This window comes from Pezoporus flaviventris, unplaced genomic scaffold (genome assembly GCF_033815535.1).
Source record: "Pezoporus flaviventris isolate CSIRO_AGI_PZ_B2104156 unplaced genomic scaffold, CSIRO_AGI_Pfla_v1 ptg000006l, whole genome shotgun sequence".
In the NCBI taxonomy this organism is placed as follows: domain Eukaryota; kingdom Metazoa; phylum Chordata; class Aves; order Psittaciformes; family Psittacidae; genus Pezoporus; species Pezoporus flaviventris.
In genome coordinates this window covers 17189169-17211472 of record NW_026892554.1, presented here as the reverse complement: position 1 = coordinate 17211472, position 22304 = coordinate 17189169, and the positions used below count along the sequence as shown (strand labels likewise).

The 22304-nt window shown below is 44.5% G+C and overlaps 1 protein-coding gene across 3 annotated transcripts in view; it reads left to right on the top strand.

The window, feature by feature from the left end:
- The window catches only part of RORA (RAR related orphan receptor A), a 343624-nt gene that overhangs the window by 269411 nt on the left and 51909 nt on the right, over positions 1-22304 (top strand). Inside the window, exon 1 of one of the 3 annotated variants that reach the window (XM_061447167.1) lies at positions 11268-11569. The exons of 1 other annotated variant lie outside the window; for it this stretch is intronic. In XM_061447167.1, coding sequence (XP_061303151.1) covers positions 11539-11569 — 31 coding nt within the window. In that variant the 5' untranslated portion in view covers positions 11268-11538. Of the gene's footprint in view, positions 1-11267; positions 11570-12532; positions 12830-22304 lie in introns of those variants that run through there. One more of the 3 variants, XM_061447165.1, reaches the window with a different exon arrangement.

Here is a 22304-nt window from a genome sequence, read left to right as displayed (position 1 = left end):
AAATAACTTGAATCAGCACTGCAAGTAGTGAAAACAAGTGATTTGCACCTTTAAAGGAGAAATACCTGTAACAAACCGCCTGAACCTCAGACCTCTACAGTGATTTTTTTGCCCTTTCTCTATGTACATCGATGCAAAAGGATTTGTAATACATGTCTGTGAAGTTATGTCAGGCCTGAGGATTCGATACAGCAGTATAAAACATAGCCCAATTTTCTCCTGACAAAGGCAGCATCTCCATCATTTGGGAAAATGACAGACCTGCCTATTGCTCCCATGGAATCCCAGTGGGAACCCCAGTTGCTGCCTCTTTCATACAGGTAGACTGCTGATCCTGCATGGATTTGGGGGACGGGTCTGAGATTTAGTTCTTGTGTCAGGGAATCTGCATCTTTTTTATAGGCATTATGAGTTTTTCCTTTCAGTTTCATCAACGAAGTCAGTGTATTTCATCCTCCTTAATACTGTTAAATGTTTTGCAGGCTTAATTTAAACAAAATGATTGCTTGAAAGCATTTGCTTTCTTATTTGGTTGACAAAACCAATGAAGCATTTATATTGCAGTGTCTTGGCATGTTTTCAGTTTTGGGATCACTAGACAACTCAAGAGGAAGAGCTAGATTTTGTGAAGGCAAAAATAATGCACTCATTTCCCCTTATGAAACTGTGCATATTGTTCTTTGCAGAGTACCAGCCTAAAATGGAAAAGAAGTCTAACATAGAATAAATGCTTTAGTGTAGCTTTGAGTGCTCTATGGCAAGGCTAACATCTATATAGATGAAACAAAAGAGAAGACAAGATTAGAAAGAAAGAAGTAAAACGTCCAGGGCTTTGGAATGGTGAATCTTCCCTGTAACAGGTCAGTGCATGCCTGAAAACTTGCTGTGGGTTGGGAGTGTCCATGGGGCTCCCCTCGGAGGCTGTTCGAAGGAGATGATGCTTTCTGACCAGAGTGGCTTGGAGCCCTGAGGAACACAGGTCTCTCAGTCCCCCGGAGCAGTTACCCCTCCCTTCATGTAACCCTTCCCCCTCAGACATCTTTAGGAGTTTCTAGAGGCTGGTTCAGGCATTTAATGTCTCTCCTTTTCCCAGAGGACTTCAAGACCCAACTGTGTAAGCATGCAGAGATACTGAGGACCCAGAATGACCCCAGTTTTTCCCTCCAATATTGTGGAAAAATGCCCATTTCCAACATCAAAACCAGTTACTGTTACTGAACAGGCTGGCCTTAATAGCGAGGTTTGGGTAGCCTTGCTATCGGATCTAGAGCATACTGCAGAGTGTGAGCAGGTTATCTTTGCCGCAGGCACTGATACATCCCTTGCTTTGAGGGCAACTGCAGAGACTTGCTAGTTCTTGGAAATGTCTCTTCTGGCCTTGGTGAGCATTCCTGTAGTATGCTTGATTCTGAGTACCGAGCTCTCGAGGTTCTGTCAGCACCAGCTCCCGTTTGCTGCTTGTCTCCTTTTTGCTTCATACTGGATGGAAACACAGCAGATGGGTCATAGATACCAGGAGTCAAAAAGCTGTCACAGGGAATGCTGTATTTTCTCATTCTCTCAAAGAAAGAGTTGCTAGTGGTTTATATTGTTCAGAAACATGCCACAGGAAAATGTTAGCTAAGCAATTGCTTTGAGCAGAATAGCCTTTGATTTTTATCATACTTCTCTTCTGTGTGATTTTTCAAAATCATTAAGCAGAAGGTTGTGAAGAAGAAATGATTATGATTTTATGGGTGAAAATAGCATGAGTCCTTTCTGTTTTTCTCATTGAGGTAGGTTGCCCTACCTTAGCAATTTCATGTTGGTAGCTCTCTTCCTATTTGATATCAATTTCTGTTCCTTTTGTATTGAATTAACTATCTTTAGCGGTGCTTAGAAGCTTTCTCTCTCAGCATTTTGGTGCGGATCTCATCAATATCTCTGAACTTGAGTTCTTCACCTCCTTTTGAAGTTTTCTTCAGTTCTTCTGTTAGAAGTGATCCAGCTCCTGTTCATCTCAGATTTGTTAAAAAATGATCATCTGTTCATTCAGCACACTGCAGCCATTTAGTCATCAGCACAAGAGCTCGTTTCTATCCCTCATCTGGCCTTACCTCAGCAGTGGGCAGTCTGTCACTTTGATCAGTGAATTTCAGAGGTTCTTCTCACTGCTGTAACTCTGATGATGACACAGAAAAGCTTAACATGCCTTGAGCTTCTGCCCTCCTGGGCAGCCTATTCCAGTGCTCTTCCACCCTCAACATGAAGACTTTCTTCCTCACATTGAGGTGAAACTTCTCGTGTTTTAGTTTACGGCCATTGCTCCTCATCCTGTCACTGGGCACCACTGAAAAGAGTCTGGTACCGTCCTCCTGGCATCCACATTTGAGATACTCCTCTGCATTAACGAGATCTCCTCTCAGTCTTCTCTTCTCTAGACTAAACAGGCTCAGCTCCCGCAACCTCTCCTCCAAATGTTCCAGACCCCTGCCCATCCTCATGGCCCACCGCTGTCAAGTAGCTCCTTGTCTTGTGCTGAAGAGTCTAGAACTGGGCACAGTGCTCCAGATGAGGCCTCACTGATGGTGTACTTTAACTGAAAATACAGATCAATTTCGGTTGCTCCTGCTAGAGAGCAGATAAGCGACTCTCTCAAAATAGCAAAAATACTATTTTGGGGAAGCAGTTTCCAGTCAGTAAAAAAAATAAAAATGCTCTTTGTCCTTCAGCTAAAAATGAACAGAATGATTAAAAGCAGCAGATACCTTTTTAAATTATTGGATGCCTAAAAAAAAAACCCTCAACAACCTGCATTGAAATTCAAGTGTCTCTGCTCATTGCAGCTTGTAAAACACATGCTCGTAATACAGTTGCTTTGGAGTCGAGAATTTTGTCTTTTAATAACTGGGGTGCATGTTAGAACCTGACTACAAATGTGTGCTGAAGAAGAGCTGCCGTGTGCCAGAGGTAACCTCCCCAGCTCTAGCAGCCTTGCAGTAGAGATTAACAGTGTCTTAAATTAGCCTTGATTCTATTAGAAGTGTCCCTCATATTTCATGCTCTGGAAAGGGATATGGGGAAAGAATGTCATAATGTTTCCCTGTTCTTTGACAAGCCTTTCAGTAGCCCTGTCAAAGATCCTTTAAAACTGAATTGAAATAATCAGAAATGATGTGCCTATGTGAAAAATGCTTGGCGGATTCTTTTCTGTGAGATGGGTGTATGCTAATGAGTTTTAAATGATGAGTTTAAAAATACTCTTATCAAGCAAGTGGTAGTAGCTCAGATTAAATTACCAAGATAGAAAATGAGAAGGTTTCTAGCTCCTCTACCTGTTTTGCTTTCTAAATAGGATGAAAAAATGCTGTCTCGAGCTAAATTAATACAAATGCAGGTAGTAAACCCAGGTTTTATATGAAGCAATAGATCATTCCCTATAGGTGGTCTGTACCCTATATGCTCTGCTTTATAATCAGATTCATCAGCTGAGAATACTGCTCTCTCCTCTGTTAAAGTAAAAGATAGTACTGTGCAGGTGTTCTCCTCTGCACTTGGAGATTATTAGTAAAACATTGCTTGCAAATAATTCCCTTCCTTTGTGAGTGAATCATTATCTTGCTTCTACTGAAGTCTAATATTCTTCAACAGTGTCACTTTATCATGTCTAATAATCAGAATTATGCAAAGGAATTATCTGTGTGGATTTCATGCCCAGGAACTGTTACCATCATTTCTTTATCACTCTGAGTAGGTACACAGGGGTTTGTTTGTTGGGAGTAAAATAGTTAAGGCTTTAGAAAATGGATCATGAAAGTTTGTTGTCCTTAAAGGTGAAGCCTTAGAAGCCATAATCAGCTGCCATTTATTTTTCAGTAACAGTAACAAAAGTGATGATTTTTCTCTGATAATTTTAAGGATGCAATGGTGCCACAGGGGAGGGCATCTCGAGTGAAGGCTGCTGTAGAGGCTCTTAAGTTTCATTAGAACAATAGCAGTTGATCTGTGAAAAACAGTTTGCCAGCTACTGTCAGCATGCCAAGAAGTGAGGAATAGGAGAGATGGGGAGTGTTCTGCTAGTCTGTGATGAGAGGGCGTGTCAGACTTGCCAGTATTTCTGTTCTGGAGCTCAGTATTCATCTGAGGAAGAACTGGAGAAAATGGGTTGTGCACAGTGTTCCACACCTGCCTGTGAAGTACTGCTCTGGAAAAGAGAGAGGCAGGCCGGGAAGCCCATGTAAGCTGTGGCTTGAAGACCAAGTCTGGAGAGGGGCCTAAACAGGACTTGAATTGTCTTAGAAAGCATGTGTGGTTCTAAGCTTGTATTTTGCATAGAAAATGTGCCAGATCTTAATCTTTTTCTCATAATAGCACAAATACTCTCCAGTGCAAAGCTGCATAAATAATGTCTATGTTCACAGGAGCAGGAAATATGCTGCCAATCAGACAATGTCAATTTAGATGAATCCTGTCCTGAAAGCTGTACTTTAAATGTGAGCAATAAAACCACTATTGACGTGTGGCACTACTGACTGAAATGTCAATAGTTATAAAAAGAGTATTTCATAATGCAGAATCATTGCTTGGTTTGCTTGACTGGACAGATGCTTCTGTTTTCCATGAAAGAAGAATAATTTCCATATTAGTTCCCTGAATGCCCAGCAATGCTTATTTGTCCCACTAAAGCTCACATTCTTGAACATAGGGAAAATGTCCTTGCTGGTCTTGTGTAGCATAAAAGGGAGTTTTGACAGTAGGCATGACACGAAACAGTTTAAATGTTGTCATACTTACACCTTCTTCTCAGGTTAATTTTGCTCAATGTGGAAGGGGGTACAGGGCAAATTCAATGCATGAAGCATCCTAATCCTTAGCCCTTAGCTCCATACATGCGACTGCTTCAATTGTTCTTTGGCAACTGTGACTCAGACATAGTTTCCAGAGTTACAGGCAGCAGGGACAGTTGTGTTTGGCTGGTTGTAGACTGCAGACTATTGCATTTCTCTGGTTATCCTTAAGCATTCTGTTTGTCAACAGATAGAGTATGTGCCATAAGCAGAGAGGAAATAAAAGAGGGTAAAGTGCTATTAATGCCTGGGGCATATGGAGTGGCAGAGGATACACTGGGATAGCGATATGCCTGTATCATCTTGACTGTTGAGCCATTCCTCAGGCCAGAAAACCACTGGGTTCCTTCCTGGTGCTGCATCTGGCCAGACACATTAGTGAGGAAGATGCTGAGAAAGAAATCTGCCTGGCTTCATCTCACACACTGCTCACTACCACCTTGTCTCTGCCTTGGCCATCCTTAATGATTCAAGAGAGGGCAGAAAAACCTAAGGATTAAAGAAACAGGACGCTGCCATTTGATCAGTGTGCCTCAGGGAAAAACCATTACTTATCCCTGGTATGTAACTGGCTAACGATGTGAAAAAGTGGTCAGGTCAGTCCTCAGTTTGCTGGGGGGAAGCAAGGAGGCTGAGGGATTCCTATTAGCTCTCATTTTCTGTTCAGTGGGAATACCTGAAAACAGGGCATCCCTGTGAGCATTGCAATTCTTCTGCAAATGACCAATACCAGTAACTTTGTAACCCCACTGTAGGTGCAGAGAAAAGGGAGATGTTACTAAGTCCAGTTTGATCTATTTCTTGATAACCTTGTAATCTTTTCAAGGACCCACTTGCCGTTGGTGGCAGATGATTAATTGGCCATAATATCATCTTTCTAATCACTTTAATTCCAAAAGTGCTCTGCTGTTGCCTTACATTTTGAAAAGCAGCAAATATCCTTTCAAGCGATTTCAAGGTGAGAGGAAACCGGGTGACAATCCACTTGACTGGGTCTTTAAAATCTTTCACTGCCAACAGCATGCCTAGCTGACGGTGATGACTTTGGAACTTACCTTTCATCCAGATGAACCTCAGAACATTTTTGTCAACTCATACTTAAATTTCACTGGGTGCAGAACTGTAGCAGCTGTTTGGCAAAGCACAGCAACCAGTTCAATCGTTGTGGATAGCAATGCACTTAATTGGAATCTGTGGGGTAGAGTATAAAATGGCTTGATTAAGACGTATAGCTGCAGGCCCACGCTGCACGAAAGCAGACCTCCTCAGCAAGATTTTAGGAAGGCATTTTGTCTGGAGCAAAACGGAATGATTGCAGGGTCAGCATAGTAGCAGTTTTAAATAGACGAAAAAGAGGCAATTTAATGAGGACAACCTCAGTTAGATTCATCTTCGACAGTGTGCTACTTGGAGGGCTAGAAATAAATGAAGATTAAAATACCACTAAATCTAGAGGGGGAAATGAATTAAGAAAGAACCATTATCTTTTTGTGGGTGTTGTGTATACCAGTTAGAAACCCCTTAAAAAGTGATTGTCAGTAGGGTGGACAGAACTGTGATTTGTATTTTACATATTACTTAGAGCTGCGGTTTTCCTACGCTTTGTTTTGGCTGTATTTGGTAAACAAGGCTGTTGTGAATGACTGCATGGTTTCATGTGTGATCATTGTTGTGTAAGAAGCCAAAAAGGCAGAAACACAGCTTTCAGATGCTTGGAGCTTGTTGTGTGTTTTAAACTCTTGATACACCTAGAGCTGCCTCCTTAATAGGAGCTGGGAGCTGAGCACTTCACCTGAGTCAGGACATGTGATTGGGTTGCAATTGGAGAAGGGCTTCACTTCCAGTATTGCCTGCTTTCCCCCTTTACCAAGTAGCTGCTGTCATCTTCTCTGGGCTATCTTTAACTCCAAGGAGAAGCTAATTTAAATATTGATAGGAAATTAATTTTCTATACTGAGAAATGCTTGAACCTTTCTAAATGTTACTGCTATCTCCTTCAATCAATACAAGAGTTCCTGACCATTTTGAAGAACTTGTTTCATAAAAAGCATATGAAAATTAAAAATAAAAACAATTAAAAATATGTATAATTATGTAAATTTATACTGGCAGTCTGAGCCCTCCCTCTTCTTTTTAAGCAAAAAACATATGTGGAAAACTTAGCTCTAGGTCATTTTAACAAATTGAAGAAGCCGTCTGTGCTAAAGCTGAAAACAGAGGCTCTGGACGAGGCATTGGAATGTTTTGTATCATGTTTCTGTTCCAGTAAGCAGTTTTCCTCTCCATGAGAGAATGCAACCTGCAGTCATGGCCCTGCAAGAGGATTTGCATGCAGTGTTGTGTATGTGACAGTGGTAGAATGCTGGGTAAATGCTGTGCATCATAGTGGTTCCACAACTTCAGCTTCCTAACAACCCAATGTGGTTATACCTCCTTCAACAGGGGGTTATTACAGGACACATTTTCTTCTTTCATGAGCACTTTTTCCTCTATGCTATAAAGGGAAGGAAGGTGGTGGATATATCCTGTATTTATCATTCAAATCTTAAATTTTGATGATAAGGAGGCCTCAAAATTCTCCCTGAATTAAACCTAACAATGCAGCTTCGCTTAGGCAAGCATACAAAACAGAACCCAGCAGTCTGCAGTAATGCTCTCCACTCATGTTCCAAGTTAGGACAGCATAAGCATCTCTAATTAGTTGCATTTAAACTACTTCTGTTGGAGGAGGTGTCTGAGCAAGTAGTTAGGAGTTAGTTCATCTTGGAAGCTAAATTCAGTCCTTTGCTCAGCAGGTTTAAAAGGGGCTGAGGTAGCTTCTGTCCTGTACTTGGGGTACTCACTGGTATCCCAATTACTAGTGCTAACACAGGTGTGTTCCCTTTCTCTTAACACTTTTTCTTTTCTTCAGTTTGGTTTGGGTTTTTTTTGCCTAGCAGATGTTGATGAGTTCCTAGAAACAGTTGATTTTCTCAACTGTAGTGGAGGCTTGTGGTTAGGCTCATGAGTTGAACATCTTTTACAAGGATAGAACACGGAGCGATACCTGATAAGGTTACACACTGTGTTAGCATCTAGGAACTAGCAATCTCATGTTTACCACTCCTGGATGTTTGAGTGTGGTTAGAATTTGAGTTCAGGCTGTACCAGCCGATTGCTGCTCGTGGCTTTCCTCAGTTGTGGCAGGCCTCGGGCCTCAGTGCAGCTGCCTCAATGGGTATTACCTGGTGTGAGAGAGCAGGAGCTCGTCCCACATCCTTCAGCCCCAGTGTCCTGGGTTCAGCAGTAGCAGTCATGTTTCTCCTCCTTGGTAGCTGGTGCAGTGCAGTGTTTTGACTTTCGGCTCGGGAACAGAGCTGATAGAGATGTTTTGGTTTGGCCAAGGACTTTGTGAGCCTCATGCTCTGCCAGGGAGGAGGGGAAGCCGGGAGGAAGCAGAGACAGGACACCTGACCCAAACTGACCAAAGAGCTATTCCATACCACAGCACGTCATGCCGAGGATGTAACTGGGAGTTAGCCGGAAGGGCTGGGAGACTGCAGGGTTGGAGGAGGTATCGGTCGGAGCTTGGTCGGGCTTGGGGGGCGAGTTATCGGTCAGCGGGTGGTGAGGTGTTGTATTCTCTTCCCTTGTTATTTCCTTTATCATTATTATCATTGGTGGTAGCAGTAGTGATTTGTGTTATACCTTAGTTACTAAACTGTTCTTATCTCAACCCGTGGGAGTTGCATTCTTTTGATTCTCCTCTCCGTCCCTCTGAGAGCAGGGGGAGGGCAAGAAAGGGGGGGAAGTGAGCGAACGAATTACCTGACTGGGTTTAAACCACGACACCCAGCCAGAGCACTGTCTCTGTCAGGAAGCAGCACACTGGGCAAAGGGAGCAATGCTGACTTGGATATGGAGTATCAGGCCCAGCCATCCTTGGGGACCAGCCACTGTCTTTTCTGAAGCAAAGGTGGCATGAAGGACAAACACGTGCTATGGTCAGGGTCTAATTTCCAGACAGCTAATTAGTCTGAACCATTAATACACAGATTTGACACCTTCAGGAGGTGTTTGGATGCAGAAATCTAAGAAAGAACCACGTGTAAGTGTAGTGGTTCTACTGAGGTGTAGTTTCTCACTCCTGTGAAGAGTATACAGAGTCTTGCAGTATTTTGCAGGTATTTACCATATGCTTCAGGAACAAAACCAATAGAGTACAAGCTTTGGCAATGGGAAGCTTTCATACAAGTCAAATGAAACCTTGTTGTACAAACCAGCAAGAGCAATTGCGTGTTGAGTGGACTGTAACACTGAGCTAAGCGTTCTTGGGATGGTACGTGATCTCTGTGTTGTCATTGAGATGATGGTGTTTGAACTCCAGTGAGACTTTTGGTGTTGCAATAGTTTGGTAAATCAGGAGGAAATGGATTTTGAATTGAATTCTCATTATGCAGTCAAATGATGACAGAAAACTGAAGTGCAAATGGATGTGTTTATACATCCAAAAGTCAGTCAGCAGATGGCTTTAGATTGACACCAAATAATAGACTATTTTAAGTATGCTCTTCTCACTTAAAGTGTCTGATGACCAATCTATAATCTTATGAAGCAACTGTTGTAAGGCATTTGTTAGAATACAAAATCTGCGCTGCCTGTTTATTATTGAAGCCGCTTAGCACATCAGATGTCATTCCAGATTACCAGTTGCATTTCACTTGGGCTGGAAATAAATACAGATCAGTAATAATGTGATGTTGTGTACCTTAAGGTTAAATGTCTGACAAGACAACTAGCACTAATGGACTCTGACAGTTTTCAAGCCATAGGTCTGACATTACTTGCTGTGTCAGAGTGAAATGTTTACAACGATCTAACTCCTCATTACAGTATATTAAGACATCATTCTGTTCTGTTGTGCGTGCTACAAGTTTTGTGTCTATCTAAAGCCCACAGCTGCAGAAGCAGCAGCCAGCCCATGTGTATACAGCAGCATTTTGCAGGTTCTGAGAGCTCTGAACAGTGCTGTCAGTGGGGGTTGATTCAGTCCAGGATGTTCTATAATGTCTCTGTTCAGCATGTTGCAACTTTACATGTGCTGTGGATGAGCCGCTGTGAACACAAACCCCTGTGAGACAAGAGCTGCCACTGTGAGCAGTACCTCACCCTACATGTAGTGTTACTGGTAGGAATGGCTTCATGTAGGTAAGTATGACAACCCCAGGTCAGAAGCTTCATGTCAAAGGTGTCATGCTAAATTTACACTAGAGCAGCAGACTAGGGCTGGGAAATTTTTGAAATATGTAAGATTTTAAACAATATTTTACTTCAATGGGACTTAAATGACTGGATTGATAAATGGTCAGTATACCTGGATAGCTTTGAAGCATGCATGTTTAAATATTATCATCCTGTATTAAGAACTCATTAGCCTTTAGGGGCCAATTTAATAACAAGATTGTTTCAGTGTTCTCGTCTCATAAGGACCTTTTCTGAATAAAAGGCTTTGTTTCAAACACTAAGATGCTTCCTCTGGCTTCTGTTTGTTTCTCTTCTCTTATTTGCATTAAATGTTTATATATCAAATTATGATGTTATATTCAGACCCCTGTTAAACAGCTTGGAAGGCATTGATGCTTCTCTGCAGCTTTGTTTTGTGACACTCTCTTCCAGTGGCTGAGGCAGGAATTGGAAAAATCTTGGATTTGTTAATGCAACTTTCACCAGTGTCTGGGTTTTTTCCCCATAGGTTGTTTTCCTGTGCTCAGTCTCGCACTATTCCTCTGTAGCGTGGACATGTGTGTCTCAGTGATGCAAAACTCCCATCTCGCAAGCTGACAGTATGGTCACAGCTGATGCTATAGAGCACATGAAAATATCTCCAGCCGTGCTATAATGCTTCATGCAGTCCGAGTGAATCCTGAGAGAACATCAACCCAGCAGCAGACACGTTTAAAATGTAAATGCTGTTCTGCTCGATCAGGTCCACGACTATCGAGTGTGTAGTCGTGTCATACCACGAGGTAGCTTCAGTACGGTTATTTTTTACTTAAAACAACACTTACAAATCCCTGGGGGAAAGGGGGCTGAACTTCATCAGAGGGGCCGGGACTATAGGGGACGGGCGCTGCTGGTGCTGCCGGCTGTTCCAGAAGCGATGCTCGGTCTCGCACGCGCCGTTACGGACCCGCCGCCCAGCCTTCCCCTTCCGTTCCTCCTCAGTTCGTTCGGCCGAGCCGCAGCCACCGCGCTCGGTGCCAACGGCGGCAGCGGCCCGGGCCGTGTGCGGGGCCCTGTGTCCCGAGCCGAGCCGAGCCGAGCAGTAAGCGGCGGCGGAGCGCAGGGCCCCGCGCCTGGGGCAGGGGCGGTGCTGGTGCTGGTGCTGCCGCGCGGGGCTGGGCCGGACTCGCCCCGTGACCGCCCGCCCGCCCCCCGGCGCCGGCAGGGGCGGGAGCGCAGCAGAGGGAGGGAGAGAGGGAGGGAGCGGGCGGTGTAAACAAGGCGGGGGGCCGGGGCCGGCCTGATGTCAGCGGGTCACATGGAGCCTCATATGGGCCGGGGGATGGCGGCGCGGCGCGGCTCTGCGCTGGCGGCCGGCGGCGGCTGCTGCTGAGGCGGTGGCGGTGCTGGTGCTGGTGCTTCACGCCGAGGGCCCGGCCCGCCTCCCCTCCCCTCCCGCCTCCCTGCCCGCCGCGCTCCGCTCTGCTCCCCGCCGCTTCGCCCCTGACAAATGATGTGTTTTGTGCTCGCCGCGATGAAAGGTAGGAGCGGCCCGCGGGAGCCGAGCCGAGCCGAGGGGAAGGCGGGGAGTGCAGCCCGGCCCGGGAGCGGTGGGGCCGGCTGGAGTTGCCGCTCTCCGTGGCCTCCCTGCTCCGTGCGCCGGTGGCACCGCTCGGCCCCGGGGCCTGCGCTGGCCCTGGAGGTGCCGGTGTGGGTGCCCCGGGAGCGGGGGGCAGGTTTGTAGGAGCTCTCGGAGCGATAGGGAGGCTCGGTCCTTGCCGTGAGCGCCGGGCAGCGTCCGCCTGGGACGGCGGCGGGGAGCGGAGCGGTAACCAGCCCGCGGAGCCGCTACACTTTACACTGTTGGAGGGTAAGAGATCGCTTATCTGCAGCTGCGGCTCTTCGGAGGGAGAGGTGATGATTAACGTGGAGAGGAGCTGTCTGAGCCCTCTGCACACCCGTGTAGAAAATCCGTGCTGTGAAATCCGTCTTCAGTAAAGGGGAAGGGAACGTGCAGCATCTTGTAGGTACCGACGGGGCTAAAATACCATCTTAAGAGACAGCTGCTCGTTTTGCAAAGACTGGAGTAAAAGAAGGAATCGGAGCTACTCAGAGATTTTGGTTCTTTTCTTAAAGCTGGGGTTTTCTCGAGGGGCAGGGTCAGACCGGGGAGAGGCAAACCAAGATTTAGGTGAGAAATCCGAAGTTGAGAGGTGTGTTTTCCGTCTGCCTGGCTGCTCAATAAAACCAGGTCCACAATAGAACTTTGCACTGTGCGTTTTTAAAGTCAGATCTATTAAAAGATCTAAAGGCAATAACCATTTTGTTTAAATACAGCAATCTTTCATAGTAATCTAAAGAGTATTACTGTGGACAGCTGGATTTAATGCCCCCCCCGCCTCCTGAAATACTAAATCTGTACGGTTTAAAATAAGTTTTGGGGTTTGTTGTTAAAGTTTATATTTAAAAAAAAGGGAAAAAAATACTTGGAAAGAGAAGATTGATCTGTGCTTCAGGCAGAGACTGGTGCCTTCTCCCTCCCCACTTCGTGGGAGCAGCAGGTAACGTGCCCCTGTAGCAGCCACGGGAATTTTCAGTGGCAGGGCTTCCTTTTCTGTGAGAGAAGCCTCTGTGGACAAAAAGCAAAGTGCTGTGTTCATTAATCATTAGCCGTGCTGAACGTATTTGGCAAGAAAATGTGATCGGGTTGATTCAGATACTTGCATCTGTAACAAAAGAAATGCGGTTTGTGAAATGCGAGCATCATGGATATTTTAGCAGTCAGGATTCCACGTGTTCCGGTAAGAATTTATCAGGATATCCCTCATAGGCCCGTTAGAGCTATGAAAGCAGATAAACAACAAATAAAGGGAGGAAAGTCTACAAATTGAAACTGTGGAGAGGGGTGACTGCCTTATATGCTCAGGTGAAAGAGCAGGCATGGCACTTCGGGTTTCATCAGTTCAACGTGGAAATACTGCTTTGCTTTTTTTTATTCTTTTGGGACTTTTAAACCCATTTCCACACTGATGTAACATCTTGGCAGAGCCCAGCTTTTGGGTTTTAAAGTCTAATTCCTAAGGGCTCTGTTATAAAAATGCTTGGGTCCGTCTGTTTTACCGAGTACGGGTGCAGTACGTTGCGTTCCTGTTTCGTCCTACTTAGTTTTCTAGTGCATTGAACAACTTTCTTGGTCTCTTATCCCTTCTCTAATTTGCTGGACAGGGTTCAGCTGGAGGAAGTGTGGTAGTGTTTGTCTTAAAGTGACCCCTGCCTGCCATCAGATAATAGATCCACAGTCCAGTGTTGTAGTTTGGGAGAAGTAGGCAAGTAGCATGGGGAATGCAGCTTTCTATAAGCTCAAAGGGACAAGGGAGCAGCATAAAATGATGAATGGAATATTTTATTTATTCTCAGAGCTGTGATGGCATCTTTTGGCTCTTCTGATCTTTTACACTTCTGAAGTTAAAATGCAGAAAATTATGATCTGCAGGAAAACACGGGATGTTACAGATTTCTGCATTGAATTATTTAAGTTTGGGTTTTTTTAAGTGAAAAAGAAGAATATTGATTCCTTTTCTGTTGCTGTTCAGGGAGCCCAAATTGGTACAGTGTGAAATAGGTTTGCAGGGTTTTTCTTCCATGCACCATACTGTTCTGGTAAAGGGGCTTGCTTTCATTTTTGGAAGTCCTTAGATTTCCAGACTATAGAGAGGCTTGAGTGAGTAAAAATGTTGGCCAACCATCAGCACACCAATAGCTGCACTGGTGTACTTAGAGCTAGAAAGCAGACTGGCTCAATGAAGAGGCTGGACATGGCCTTAACACAGGATGCGTGAGAAGAAGTGCAGCTTTCTGGTTTCAGGCAGAGAGGAAGGGGAGGTGTTAGATCTATTTCTAAGAAAATAGGCAGTGATGAAGCATCGAAGTTATAATTGACTGAGTGTTTGGGCGCTTTAACATTATTTATTAACTGTTGTGGGTCTGTAGAAGATTGAGTTCATAACACATGCAGCCTAGTGAACCAGCTGATAGATTTGAAGGCACAGTGCAACTTTACATCCTTACCAGTAAAAGTTTACAAAGAAATCAGATCATTTTGTCAGCATATTCACTGGTACAAAGCTTATTCCTGTGAGAGTCTCCACTGGCAGAATCTTCAAGGTTGCCTTAAGGAGAATAGTAGTAAGTGCTCTGCGCCGGAGTAGAAACATGGATTTGGGTGTCATGCCAGTGCATTACTGGAAGTGAGCCCAAGGTGGAGGGAGCTACCTTCAAAAGTGTGTTATTTTACCATTTTATGGTACCTACTTTGCAGAGAGGCAGGGATGAGTGAGCTCGGGGTTGGTGAGAGCTGCAGTGCTTGTTCTGTACTGTCATAAGGCCTGGACAGAAGCAGTCAGTCTAGTGATGAGTTTATAAAGTATGAAAATCAACTTAGCAATATTTTTACTGTCCTTCATATGGCTATTTCTAGATAGAGATTGGTGGGGAAGTAGATGTACATTTTCTAAGGTTTTTCTTCCTGGGTGTATTTATTCTTAAAGTAGAATTTAAGGTACCGGTCCTGGCTTTCACTGTGTGGACATCAGCAGTGCTGCTATTTTTTGGAGGGTTGACCAGACAAGCAGAATCAGTTGTTACTTGTTTGTAAGGCAGGTTGTTTTGCTCTGGGGTTCTGTGCTTGGATTGTGGGAAGCACAGCCTGTTTTCCAACTGACGCAGTCTCTGAATGAAAAGTCAACCATTTAAAAGTACCTCTTTAAGGGAACAGACCTTGTTGGTTTCCTTGTTAGTGCACCTGATGGGTCGATCCCGCAGCCGAGCAGGGGTTCCCTCGCTGTGAGCTGCAGGGCTTGCTTTGCAGCCAGCTCCCTGCTCTGGCTCGCTGGACCCAGGCTGTGCAGAGCCGGCCGGGATTTCTGCAGTGCCGTTTCCTGCGGGTGAGCTGCTCCGAGCCCATCAAGCCTGACCTTTTGCCGTGGTTTGTGTCATGCAGCTTGGCACCAGCCTGCCAGCACCTTGGTAGTTACTCTGGTTTCCAGAAGTAAACAACCGGCTATGGAAAAATATCTCGCCATAGGTTTAAAAAAGAAGTTTCTTCACAAAGTGAAGTGGGTTTAAATTTGCCTTCACTGTAGCAGTATTGAAAGCTAAATCCAATTTAGCAAAAACCCTGGTACAGAATTTGTGTTGACTAAATATTAACAGAATCTGGCCTTTGGAATTGCTAGCTGAGAGGCTGGTTTCTTGCTGCTTTAATTTCATACGACTGATGTGAATGACTTTCTTGTACCTAAGACATTTGTTGCATCACATTCAGAGGATAAGATTGGTCTGAGGTTTATTGCTGAAATGCACTTTTCAGGCCCTTTGAAAGACTCGCAAGATTTGCAAGTAAAAGAAGAGGAAACCTGTCTTTATGTCTCACCCGGCAATAATCAAAGGCGGTTGCATGCTCTGTGCAGGTCTCAGTTGGGGACACTCCTTTCAAATATGGAGAATCCTTATGTCCTCTAAGTCAGCGAAAACTGTAGGTGCTGAACATCTCACTAGATCAAACTCTTTACATTTAGATGCAGCTCTTGCTTAGCTAAAAGGGTGAGTCCAGCTGGCTTGGCAATACAGTCATTACTATTACAGTATTTTTACATTATTATTACTATTGCAATATACTTATTACAGTAATTTTTCTAAGATAATTCTAAATAATTGGGGCAAAACTGGTGGTTTTGGTGGAAGTGGTTTGTGGACACCGTGCAAGGGCTTCTGTACCCTTAACAGATAGAACCTCCCTGAAGGAATAAGGCTGTAGAGGAGGGTAGTTGAGCTTCTCTGGTGTCTGGGGTGAGGGTTTTGCAGAAATAGGAAATATCTTCAGGTTTTATTCAGTGAGCTGGGGGGGGGGCAGCTGGTTCAGTGTGATGCAGGGTCATGGCCTGCAGCTTTGCAGCTTGGCTCTGCAGAGGGGAGGTGAATGTTTGCTTTGGCATTGATTAGTTTAGAGAGTAGCATCTAGAGCCCTCTGTCAAGAACTGAGTCCTCTTTATATCAAGTATTCCCCAGCGTGTATAAGAAGGACTGATTTCCTTACTCATTCCCTATTATAGAGAGCCTTACCTGTTTGGTTGTTGGGTTGGGTTTTTTTTTCCTGGGATGATGTAGCACTTCATTTTAACCTTAAGGGGTTTTAAATCATCTTTCCTGCTTCTCCTGCCTAAAGTGCAGTATAGAAACGATTGTTATCATGTACTAATTACTGGCATTGTTAGTATTTCATCTGCGCTACACAACAATTCTAAATTGCTGTATTTGTTTCTAAACTGTACATACTAAATCAAAACTGGCAAGTCTTTTTGTCTCTCCTGAGTCGATGCATGCAACTTGGCCTGACTTTGCAGTTCTCTATCTAGCATTAGAGGAAGTTGAGATGCTGCGTGTTGGTTTTTGGTTTATTTGCATTCCAATGAGGTAAGGTGTTCTAGGTTTGTAGAATGATGCTCTCTTCGGGTTTGTTTTCATTTGCAGTGAGAGGGGAAAAAATGAATATGCATCTTTCTTGTATTTATCTGTAAGCTGTAGTTTGCAATTAGAGCTGATAACTCCAGAGATCAAGCAAGCAGTAGTGCTTTCCTTTTATGATCAGTCTTTCCCTTGAGGACTGATATCTAAAGGGCATGCAAACAATTAATGGGGCAGAATGTCTCCTGTGCTTCTTGTTCCCTCTTGAAGATTATTCTTTTCTCTTTTTTGGAATAAGGATTAAGAGGGGTGGGAGGATTCTGTCCTCCCAGAATAGGTATGTCATGAGATAAAGGTGACTGTACAGCGCAGACCTCTGCTTGCTGGATGAGAAAAGAACCTCAAACACCCACAGACTAAAAAGTTGAAGCAGAAAGCCTTGTTAGGGGGCCTGGCAGATGGACTTTCTTGTTATGTTTCATACTGTTTGGGAGGGAGCAGTGCCTGTGGTTAGCAAAGGCTTGAATTTACGCAGGGGTTTGTGCCTGGTTTGGTGGTTGGGTTTTCTCCCCTTTTCTTGCTCGAGGCGCTCGGAAGTGCTGCAGAACCCATGCTGCGAGCAGGGGGCAGACACAGGCTGCTTCCCGGGTACCTGCGCCTCATGTTCAGAGGAGCAGGGAGTGACTCACGGGTGCTGTGCTGTTCCCCAGTTCAGCGCAGGGGTTGACTGCAGTAGGGAGCGTGCTGATGGAGCTGTATAAGGCAATGTGCTGGGGAGAGTCCCTCACCATGCCCCGGCTCCACTGAAGTCCACGCAGCTTCCGTGCTTGTGGGAGAATGTAACTCCACTAGGATTGCTTCCCTTTTCCTCGCTGGCGTCAGGGGCAGGTGAAGCATTCATGCTGACAGGAGCAAATGGGTATCCATGAAAACCTGAGCCCAGTGCTGTGACTGTTAGGGCTTCTGTCTTGCACCCTGCCACCTCTGGCTGTGTGCCTGTGTGCAGCTCAGAAACACAAAGCTGGAGCTGTTCCCAGCCATGCAGTTACAGTCTCTGAGGTGCTATTGCTCCTTGCATTCTTCGGATACAGTCTGGTGTGCGTCTCTGGCATTTAAAACTCTTACAAGTGCAAGAGTCCCCCCAAAGAGGTGTGGGGCTTCCATGGCACTGTGGCGGTGTGCCTCACCATCAAACATAGCCCATTGATTCACTGCTGTTAGTGAATGCGGCTGGGTGCAGTTCCCCTTAGAGCGAGCCCGCACTGCTGCTGCTCTATACATGGAGCTTTGCTCCACTACACTGAGGCATTTGGCTTCAGCAAGGTCACAATTTCATTGCATTTTTGTTTTCTTTTTTGTGTGGTTGGGAGTGATGCAGGGCCTGTAGCTTGTGGCTCTTCTGTGTTTGTGTGGTTCCAGCCTTTGGGCCTTTTGTCATGGCAGGTACATAGCCATCTAGGCTAAAATCAGTGTTGAGAGAGGTATAATCATCCCAGCTTTCATTTTAAGAGCATTTATCTCAAAGCTTAATTAAAGCTACTTGGATGTAAATAAGTCTAACCTCTTCACTTCTGAACAATGCAAATAGAATAGTCAGCATACTTATAGGGTATCAGCCACGTAATTATTGAGTAATGTTTGTGTTCTTTGAAATACTGGGCTATTTATTGCCATTGAAACCTGGGACAAGGAGCTTCATAAAGCCAACTGCATGACTCTCCATTTATGCACTTTAGAAGAAGTTGATCATCCTCAAATGAGGAGGTGGAAAAGTGACATTAAATCTTTACACGGTTACAGATGCACTGTGACAGAGGGTTGGTCAGTGTGTCCTTTAAAACTTAAGGGACCTCAAGCTGGAGTTTTGTCTGGCTGGCAGTACCATGGGCCATATGCCTGCCTGCCAGGGTTTCAGACTAGATGGACTGAAACAGTGGGGATAGGATTGTGTACAGGGCCTCAGGTTTTCAGTCTCCACTTCAGTTTGAAAGGGGACACAGCTGTGCTTGGGCGTGTGTTTGTGATACTGAATTTCCACCTCTTTCTCCAGACCCCAGGGAAGTTGGGATTGGCTCAGCAATTTTCTCCCTTCAGGTGTCATTTGCTGTGTAAGACCTAGTGTGGTTTACATGATCCAATAGGAAATCAAGTTCTCAGTGCGTGTGGCACCTTTTGTGAGACTGCCAAGGGTCTTGGGAGTTGATCCCATGGCATGCATTGAGCATGCCTAAAACTGACGTGAGCCTGTGTTTACCTGACTCTTGTCCAGCCTCCTCTGCCTGGTCCTGTGCCTAATGGGACATGACTGGAAGTGTCGTTTATCATCTTCTCACCCCAAGACAAGGTTAAATTCTCTCTAAGCCCCAGGTGCTCTTTGCCTAAAGCTCTTTGTCTAGGTAGAGTGTAGAAAGCTGGTGAAAAGTGATCCCTGGTGATCAGAACATTTGGAGTTCCCTTTCTGTACACAGACATTTGCATGCTTCAGTTCTGACTTAGAGTTGGATGGTATAAATTGTTCTACTTGACAGGAGCAGCAGTAGCTTCTCTCTTCCTTCATCAACTGTAATGTTACTCATAATGGGTGCATTTTTCCATTCAGCTAAATTAATGAGCTCATCTTTGTGTTCGATTTGGCAGAGTAGTTGCTGTGGGAAAATACACATTTTCTAGTAAACCTATAGTGATTGCTTCAAGCTCAATGTGGGAATTAATAAATTCATTTTTTGCACTGCAGAAAACTGCTTTTTGTAGATTGCCACTGGCTTGTCCCCTCCTTGGACTAGCTCCTGCCAGTTCACTGTAGAAATGTCTGCAAGCTGGATGTTAAGTTACTAACCAGTTTTGGTGAATACAGATGTGAGTGAAGCTACTGTTTGGCAGGCTGGAGCACTCTGGGATGCTGGAGGTGTGTTTGCCCCTGTTGCTGCAGGGTCACACCATGGAAGAGGGGCAGGTCGTTGGTGACTGTTAGAGTAGCTGAGCTTATGCTCAGTTTTGTTTTCCCTCAAAAGGACACTCCCTACAATTGTTAGATTGATGGAGCTGCATTGTGTGCAGCTTTGGGTAGAGTTTTTGTAGTAACGTGGGTGTGTTGTTGAATTAAAAGAAGTATTTGCTTAAAATGTGAGTACATAAAGATGCGTATAACTCTTGGATGGATTCTTGTATCAACAGATAATGAAGAAAACCAGACAGGTTAATTAAAGAGCCAGAGATGTTTCATTTGAGAAACCTCATATACATAGGCGCCTTCTAAATGGCCTATGAGCATTCCTCCCTCCTCAGATGCTCCCTGATGATAGCAGGAATAGCAGCAGCGGTTGGCAGCACCCTGGCAGCCGGCAGCATGGAAAAGATCTGGGCTGGAGCAGTCAAGGGATTGATTTCCCTGATCAGGGAGGATCAAAATCCTCTTTCCTGCCTCCTGTACAGGATGCTTTGACGGAAACTCTGTGTGAAAACTCTCAGTAACACAAGCAGTATTTCACCCTTGCCTTTTTCTTGGTGGGTTATTTTACTGCATGACAGAATGTGGGTGTGCGCTGAGAACTAAATTTTGTCTGGGTCTGAAAAAGGCCCTCAGGATGGGATGTTTATGGTATTTCTACCACTGGCTCTAATTATCATCAAATCATAGAATCACAGAATGTTTTGGATTGGAAAGGACCTTAAGATCATCCAGTTCCAACCCTCCTGCCATGGGCAGGGACACCTCACACTAGACGATGTCACCCAGGGCTCTGTACAGCCTGGCCTTGAACGCAGCTTCTCTGGGCACCCTGTGCCAGGGCCTCATAAGGAAGGATTTCTTCTTAATTAACCAAATCTCTTCTAAATCTACTGGTATCTCTGGGAATAACTTCACGGGTCCCAGCCAGGAAGGTGAGGTGCAGCACCCAGCATACCTGGAGTGCTCCCTCCTTCGAGGATGTCTTCCTCTTAACATGCTTTTGGTCACTGAGCTGCTAGATATTTTTGAAAAAGAGGAAACAGTATCTATAACAAATTTGTTCCATTTTAGGTCCTTTTTTTTTTTCCTACAAACAAATAAGCTATAATATGGTTTCCTCAATTTAAAATCTTAAACTTTCACATTAAAATGTTCAAAGTAGTGCATTTCTCTGGCTGCTACACTGATGATGCAGCTTTAAGTTAGCTGGCTCGGAGAGGGGCATCAATAGCAGTACTGATTGTGTTGTGGAAACCTAGAACTCAGTATGGGGAAATGTTCCCTCCTTCCTGTTGCTGTTCCAAAATACTCTAATTTTCTTCCGATGTTTTCCCTCTCAACCCCTGTGTTTATACTTACAGAAGGGATAACCAGCCAAACATAAAGGTCACTGTAAAGCAGAGACCTTTGGAGTGGCAAAAAATCTCACTCCGAAGAATTTCTGCTGTTAGGGTTGATTTAAAAGCCCTTGTAAGAGTGCTTCAGAATGGAAACTCCTTTGTGTGTCTCACACTGGCAGCTTAAGCATGCCCTGGTGGTAAATTTGCACTTTATGGCATTATTCCTGCCAACATTGATTAGTGTTTTGTCACAAAAGTAACTAACTTTGTAATTTAACCTGCCTTGGTATTGTCAGTCTAAAATGTTATGTATACACTCTGCATTATGAAAAGCTGCTCTGCAGAGGCTGCCTCTGGCTCTGGAAGCCCCTGAACTGTGAGCTGCTGGAGGCTGGCGCAGGAGCCAGAGAGGTACCAACATCTGCTTGCCTTGGCTTTCCTTGTTCCCAATGCAACTACTCCTGGTCACTGTCAGAGTCCAGGCACCAGCCCGAATTGTCTAGAAGAAACTTAGGAAATGCCTACTTGACTAGGTAATTATCCTGTGTTAAATACATTCAGATATATTAGCTAATGCTGGTATTAATTTGTAATACTTGAAAAACCTGATTGGGTCTTGGGTTTTAATCAAGTTATTCCAGAAGAGTAGCACCATTCTTGTGGAAATTCTGAAAACAAGTTACTAAGAAATCTGACTCATAAAGCAAGTGCCTCATGAAATGTGAATGTTTAGAAGGGAAAATGACTGGCAGCTCCTCTTGTAAGTGTGCTAGTTGCAATAAAGTATAAAAGTTCAACATCAAAGAGATCACCACTTAGTCTGTAGCATATTTGTACATCAAAGAACAAATACAGGGCAAAAGGAGCTGTATAGAGATACAGTTCAGCTTTTCAGACAGGTCCCTGTGGAATGCTAGAGAGAGCTGCTTTCATAACGTGGAAATTATCTCTGGCACATCTTTTCTGATTTGGGAAATAGGTAAGAGTAAGATTTAAAGCAGTGTCTCCAAATCCAGTCTTGCCAATGTTATTGGGTAAGAGCATCCGAGCTGAAGAGAAGTCCACAGTGCTGCTCTGCTGGGAGAGCTGTGGCTCAAGTGTATAGACACAGGTGACAGGAAGTTTGTGTGTGACCCTGCCAACAATGGGCAAAAGATATATAATCCTGAATTCTTCCTTAAATTAATGAGGGAGTTTGTGGATGTCTGCCTTAGAACTAAAGAAAGGTGGTCTTGGGTATCTAGAGCACATGTCCTCTTTCAGAACATGTCAGGGCATGAGAAACTGATCACAGAAATTTGTTGGGCTGCCGTGGGCCAACTGGTGGTGGCATTGTGTTGGAGGCAGTGGAGACTTTGCTATTGATCTGAATGTATCTGCTTTAGTATAAAATATAAAGTAGGTCACCTCAGTTCTTCAGTTCCAGTCTTCTTCATTTGTATGGTTTTTGTCTGTACATTCTGATGGTTTACGTGTATATAAAAATGTTAATCCAGACTAAATCTGAATTCTCCAAAGTTCAAG